Source organism: Psilocybe cubensis, chromosome 2 (assembly GCF_017499595.1).
Source record: "Psilocybe cubensis strain MGC-MH-2018 chromosome 2, whole genome shotgun sequence".
NCBI classification, from domain to species: domain Eukaryota; kingdom Fungi; phylum Basidiomycota; class Agaricomycetes; order Agaricales; family Agrocybaceae; genus Psilocybe; species Psilocybe cubensis.
The window spans coordinates 576,084-582,530 of NC_063000.1; the positions used below are offsets into that span (position 1 = coordinate 576,084).

Consider the following 6,447-nt stretch of genomic DNA (forward strand, 5'->3'; position numbering starts at 1 on the left):
AGCACGTCACTGACGTCACGACCGGTACTGTGGATCTCTCTCGGTCTAACTGGTAAGGTGAGCCAGTGCTCACGCATGGTATGTACGAGGCTTTGTTTATATTTAGTTTATAGTCTGTATCTTGATATCTTACACGGTTTCATTAAATGACTGAATATTGACTTTTATGAATGTCTTTTTTCTACTTCAATACATATATTACACAAGAGATAAACAGTATTCTGGTACTTATAAAATTATTGCGAAGACTTAGTAAAGGAAACTTCGGTACCGGTAAGTGATATTTGCTGGTGATGGTGATGGGTCACAACAGTCATGTCAGTAGCGTTAATTGGGGGCAACACTAGTGCAAAGACACCAGAGTAAAGAGATAGTGTAAAATGTTTTCGACAGTGAGTGGCGGAGACTATGAATAAGCATGAGCCGTATACCGTATCAGTATAGTGTAGATTTTTTTAGGACAAGCAGCATTGCCGTGTAAATGTGATGGAGATAGTTAGACGAGCAGAAGCCCTAATGCTGCTCGTTGTGTGGTTGGGAGGAGGCGATAAGACAAGCTGCAATGGAATTGCTGCTCATCAAGTCAGTCGATGCACTGCGCTGGTAGTGGGATGAGTAGTAGCCTGAACGCTGTTTGTCTTGTCAGTGGGTATGAGGTGGTGGAACCGGCGCAACATGGAGCCCTCGCGCTGCTCATCTTGTCAACGGGAATGTGGAGGAGACGGTAGGACAAGCAATAGTGTTGATAGTCGTCGCGCCAAACGGAGTGGGTAGTGGAGGCGGATGGACAACGAGCAACCATAATGCTGTTCACCGCAGTGAATTGAAGAGCGCATGGGTTTTGCGGCTGCTGCCGGTCGAGTCGATAGGCGGATAAGTGTGGGTGGCAAAGGCAGTAATGCGAGCAACATTATGGCTGCTGCTCGTTGGGTCGTCATCCCTTTTCGGTTGTGGTGGGTCGCGAAGGCGGAGGGAGGATTATGTAGGGTATGCTCCATGAGAACAGGACCAATGCTTCTCGCCAAGTAGACATGGAATGGTGCAGCGGGATGAGTTACAGTCATACATCAGACAAGCAGCAATAATCACGCTGCTCGTCATGTAGTTGGGCACGTCATAAGGAGGTTGTAGGAGGAGCCAAAGGTTCACGGCTGTAAGGGGAGGCGGTCAAAGTTGTGTGGGTGGTGTGTTTGTGACAGGTTACGGTTCGAGTAGCAGCACCAACTGTGCTCGTCGTGCCGGTGAAAACAGTGTAGAGGAAGGCGGATTAACCTCATTCTGTCGCCTTTGCGAACGGATGAGCAGCAGCCGCATCACTGCTCCTCGTGTCAGTTGATGTGAAATGGCCAGGTTCGCTTTTCTCGCCCTGTAGGAGAGTAGAACATGAGGGAGATGGCGTAAAGGTAGAGAGGCAGATGCAAGTTAGGACAACGCCCTCCGTGCGCATCCTCCGCCGGTGCCAGGTCGTGTCGCCCGTGAGCAACACAAACACGAACGCACACAGCCGCGCGCGCGGCGTCAGAGATACCTTCGTGTCTACGGTGTATCTTGACAGCCGCTCGGTTGAAGGCTCTGTGTCGACGGTTGGTGTGGAGGGCGGACAGTGAGGAGAGTGATAGTGATGAGGAGAATCACCCCAGCTCCGCTCTTGACATAACGGAGTGGATTGTGACGTGGACATCGTCAGCAAATCTGTCCTTTTCCCAGCTCGAGGCCTCAGTGGAAGTGGTGGATATATCTACTTGTTGAGTTTGCAAGTTTGAACCTATAAAATCTAAATTGGAACTATATGACGCACCATTGGGGTCTCCTACATGGGTCTCCCTTTCTTGTACTCTAACTCCTGCCTCCTTCATTATGCTTCATTTCGTTCGTCGGTCGTGGTCGAACCTGCGTGGTCTGAGCAAGGTTGTGTCAAGAGTCAACAATGGTAGGCTGTGTCATCTGATTACGTTATGTTACTGGTGCCGCAGAGTCACGTGTCATATGGGTACCCGCGCCGTACCGCTTCGTTTTGGTCAACACTTATGTCATCCCGATCATCCGTTTCGATGCTGATAGTTGCGTTCTTCGTCACGTTGTCCAATAGTCCCTGCATGAAATACAATGCGCAACCAACTCGGTTTACATATCGATATGATATATCATCGGCACCGCGCCTCGAGTCTTCTAAATATCAACTAGTGTGTAACAACGCGTATTATGGTCCATCCTTCTTTTACGACATTCCAGTCGAACAATATTGATGACAAAATGATACTTTATCAAAGTACGTTGGTCGTTTTACATCAATATCATACCATCGTCCATTCTCATTACCAGAAGTCTGACTGGTTACTGTGCTGGCCATTTCCGTGGTAGTAATCAATCAATGTTACGCCGTTTATATCCTTCTATCTTGTCTCCCTCCGAACCAAGCCATTACCTCTTCCGCTAACAACAGTATCCACATCAACAACTATCAGCGCAACGCAATGTTTATTTGTTATCTTTCATTGGTGCGTCAGAGACAACCATTTCTTATGATGATCACGTTTGCCGATCACTTTAACAGCTATATGATGAGTTCCACTATGATATTACGAGGGTAACTGTAATGATCTATGTCACCTACGCAACGGTGAGTCGGTCAGCATTTTTTGATGGTTTATTGTTATTACTAAGCACGATTATAAATAGTGCTCGCGTCATCCTGGTTAAATCTCGTTTTATTTTATATGTAACTAACAGTTCGTGCAAATATCTTGGTCTAGGCTCTGGTCGGTACAGTATAAGAGCAACTCTCCTTCAAGTTGTATGTTTACTTTTCATAGATTATACATAACATTAAGCCATGGCGCTCACCAAGTCTATGATCGACAGACCCACTCACTTTACATTACTGTCCTCGAGTTCCGAAAAGGTCTTACAGTCTCCGGTTTTTTTTTTTTTTTTTTTTTTTTTTTTTTTTTTTTTTTCTTCTGTATTGCTTCTTCTCCTCTCTTTTCTCCTTTTTTATTTTTGTTTTATTTATTCAATTCGCCATCTAAATCTCTGTTAAAATTCTAGACTTGGGATGTATATAAGCGAATGTCGAGCTCCTTCTGGACTGTAGACACCATCGACCTCGAGACTTTGACAGAAAGTTGGGATCTTGAACTCGACCACAACCAGCGCCATATATTCGGTCTTGCATTGATGGTGTTATTACCACGTCGTTTGGGCAGGTCACCGATAGTTGATAGTATATATCAATCCCTTGACCTGTTTGAAGCGCGATGTGCTATGGACGTTCGTACTATGAAGTCTGTCTTATCCATGTACTCTGTTTTCTTATGAACTGACGATTGAACTATTCAGTGAAAATATATACCATGGTGTTATATCTGAACTCATGTCTGGTTTGATCACCGACTATGCCGAGATGGACCGTATATCCTCTGCCATACACGGGTCTACGTATTATGCTCAGATGCAAGACTGGGTAATGACATGGGCATCTAAAACGTCCGCGAATGCTAACGGTTCCCTCGTGGATCGGGTGCTTGCTCTGGCCGTCAGCGCTGGTATCTTCAACTCTTCCGCTTACACTATACTGTCGAGCTCGGACGCATTGGTCGAGGTACCGGAACTTAGTCATGCGATAACGATGATACAATCATCTAACCACTTATTCCTGGACTTTGTCTGTCACTTATTTTCCGGGTTTTCCAAGAAGCCGTGCCAGAGCCATGTCATGCAGATCGTTCTTCGTGCCGTTGACATCGAGAAACAAATGGTTTTAGGTATGTGACATGTCCATGTTCACATTTTAAGTTGATGGTAACATTCCATACATACAGAGCTCTTCCCGTTGGATATTATAGGGCTAACCGACACTGAAATGTGGTGGTACATCGAGTTTACGGCCGATTGTCTGTTATGTCATTTGGGTTTTACGCCTTATTTCGAGATTGATAATCCAGTAAAGTGTCTTTTTTTATTTCTATGTTTTATGTTTTATTTTTTTGGTCGAGTGTGTCATTCACTGAGTCGCTATGCACAGTTCCTCTTTGCACCTCGTAGAGTCGGCCCACCCGAGCGCGTCGCTGGTCATAACTATGAACTTTTTAGGTTCAAGTGTATGTGCCACTCTTTTGATGCAAACGGCAACATGACGACCTTCTATGGCATGTACCCATATACCCATTGAGTTTGATTTTAGATATTCTGTTTGTATTATATCATTAAGAATGAAGTGAATTATTTATTCCCCTTTTCATATTTTTATGGTGTTAATTATTTAACATTGGCTTTTATATAGATATCCCAAGGATGGATAGTTAGCTGTATTTACAGTGTACACTGATTGTTGATACCATTGTTACATTAACGAGAAAACTTGTTCGTTGTCGGGTCTTGTATGTAGTAGTATTCAATTGACCATGGCATGTTTTTTTTTCGCTATACACACCCACAACCAAGATATCTGTTTCAATCGTAGATTTATAACCTTTTTCAGGACTATGGTGAATAGTTGAGTATTGAGTGGCATGGGAAGGCCAGTCATATAAAGCACTGCTAATTGTTGTCCTACCGCTGCTAAACTGTTCAATGACCGGTAGCACGCCGGACAAAAATGCTGACCAGTTAGCCTGGGTGTTGTCCTGACCAGTGACGTGACTAGTACCGTGACCAATTACATAGCGTCACATATATGTTGTCACGCTGATTCATTATTAGTAGACTCGACAGTAAATGGCAAATTACTTGATTGTCTTGCGTTAGAACTCAGTTCGGAGTAGGAAGAAGTATTAAACAATCAAGTAATATGTTATTTACTGTTGAGCCTACTAATAATGACTTAGCGTGACAACATATGTGTGACACTATGTAATTGGCCACCGTACTAGTCACGTCACTGGTCAGGACAACACCCAGGCTAACTGGTCAGCATTTTTGTCCGGCGTGTAGCACGAATCCACGATGCCAATCAGGTGACGTGTTTTAAATTGTTCTTGTTCGGACTCAACCTCACTCTGGCTGGCCATATTAGGGTCGACCACCGACGACGGAGATGACACAGAAAGTGACGGTCAGGCAATGTAAGGGGCCCATATAGAGAGGAGGCCCTCCTGGTACGTTACACGGATTCTGACTCAAGTTTCTAAGCTATTTCTATGTATCCCAGCTTTACTATGTTGAACAGCAAGTCGTGTCGCTGTCCATCCAATTGATAACAACCAGCAGCATCGCACTGCCGGTCGTCGTCACACCCGCTACCGCTCCGTCCCTATACAACCGTCTCCTCTCCACTTCCTTCCACGACCAGCAGCACCATCCTGTTGGTCTGTATCCCCGACGCCCCTTCCTCCCTCATCAACCAACAGCTCCAGATGCTAGTTAATGTCCCCGGCGCACTTGACAATGCCTGTCTCCTCCGTCTATGTCCCGTCGCTCTAGAACTATTCCAATCGTTGTCCCAGCACTTCCGGGCTTCAACATGTATGTTATACCTGACATATCCTCTCTTTGCTTTCACTGAACGCGCTACAGCAGCATGTCTCTTGGTGTCAATGGTTCGGGGTGTCCTCCAGGAATCACCTAATACATTCTCAGCCGTTCATTCATACATTGTCTTTTTCATATGAAACTCAAATTTGACACGCATTTACTAGTCGACCGCATTGCTATCACTGTTACCTTCAGTCAGTTCTTTTCCTAAGCCGGCCCAAGAATACCCATCAACCAAAACCGCAAGAACTATCCGTTGACTTTGGGAGTCTAGTAAGTACATTTTTTTGTATTGGTTACAACTCGACCTTTATTGTCCAGTGTCCCATCTGGCTTCACATTTGGCACTGCCACTGTCAACCATATTGTTTTCTTTCTTATTTAACTCTGGATAGTATTTCTCATCAAAACCTTATCATAGCATGGCTATTACTAACTCGAAAAATCCGTTACTGCTGCCCAATCTATCTATTACTGTGAGTTTTCACCTTTTACGGCTCGCGGTTAATACGCAGTCATGTCCTTTAGACTCATCCAACTACCCATATCTCTTCATATCTACAACTCCCTGCGCTATCGATGTACTCCGGTTACAGCGCGAACCAGTCTTTGACCAACATCCCTTTTATAGCTGATGGCGGATCCAATCACAGTGCGCGATTCCCAGACCTCTCGAGCCCTCCTGTCACAAATCAGCAGCAGCAACAGTATGGTGGCTAGGGTTCTGCAGTGATGAGCCCCGTCACCCCGCAGCAACAGTAACAGGGCATGTACCAGCAGTACCCACAACAGCAGCAACAGCAACAGCCCCAAATGACCATGGGATACGTACCGCAGCAGTAGATGGGCGGTTGTATCTCGATGAGAGGCAGCGGTGCCGGATATCTCTCTGGGTACAGCTCTACCCATCACATACAGGCAGCGGCGGTGGCATACCCTTTCAGTCGTTAAGTAGCTTTGGCCAACAGTTCGCAG

At 45.4% G+C, this 6,447-nt stretch overlaps 2 protein-coding genes across 2 annotated transcripts; both read left to right on the forward strand.

Annotated features, from left to right (window-relative positions):
* Window positions 1-2,833: 2,833 nt before the first annotated feature.
* JR316_0001697 (Ribonucleoside-diphosphate reductase subunit M2) lies at window positions 2,834-4,305 on the forward strand (the record flags this gene model as incomplete). The annotated part of the gene is made up of 6 exons (XM_047887497.1): window positions 2,834-2,917; window positions 3,049-3,284; window positions 3,340-3,764; window positions 3,822-3,943; window positions 4,025-4,100; window positions 4,283-4,305. 6 exons carry the CDS (start codon window positions 2,834-2,836, stop codon window positions 4,303-4,305), a joined length of 966 nt encoding a protein of 321 aa, XP_047752420.1.
* Window positions 4,306-5,404: 1,099 nt separating this feature from the next.
* On the forward strand, window positions 5,405-6,192 carry JR316_0001698 (uncharacterized protein; the record flags this gene model as incomplete). The annotated part of the gene is made up of 4 exons (XM_047887498.1): window positions 5,405-5,463; window positions 5,685-5,745; window positions 5,868-5,948; window positions 6,001-6,192. The coding sequence occupies 4 exons, from the start codon at window positions 5,405-5,407 to the stop codon at window positions 6,190-6,192; spliced, it is 393 nt and encodes a 130-aa protein (XP_047752421.1).
* Window positions 6,193-6,447: the final 255 nt, after the last annotated feature.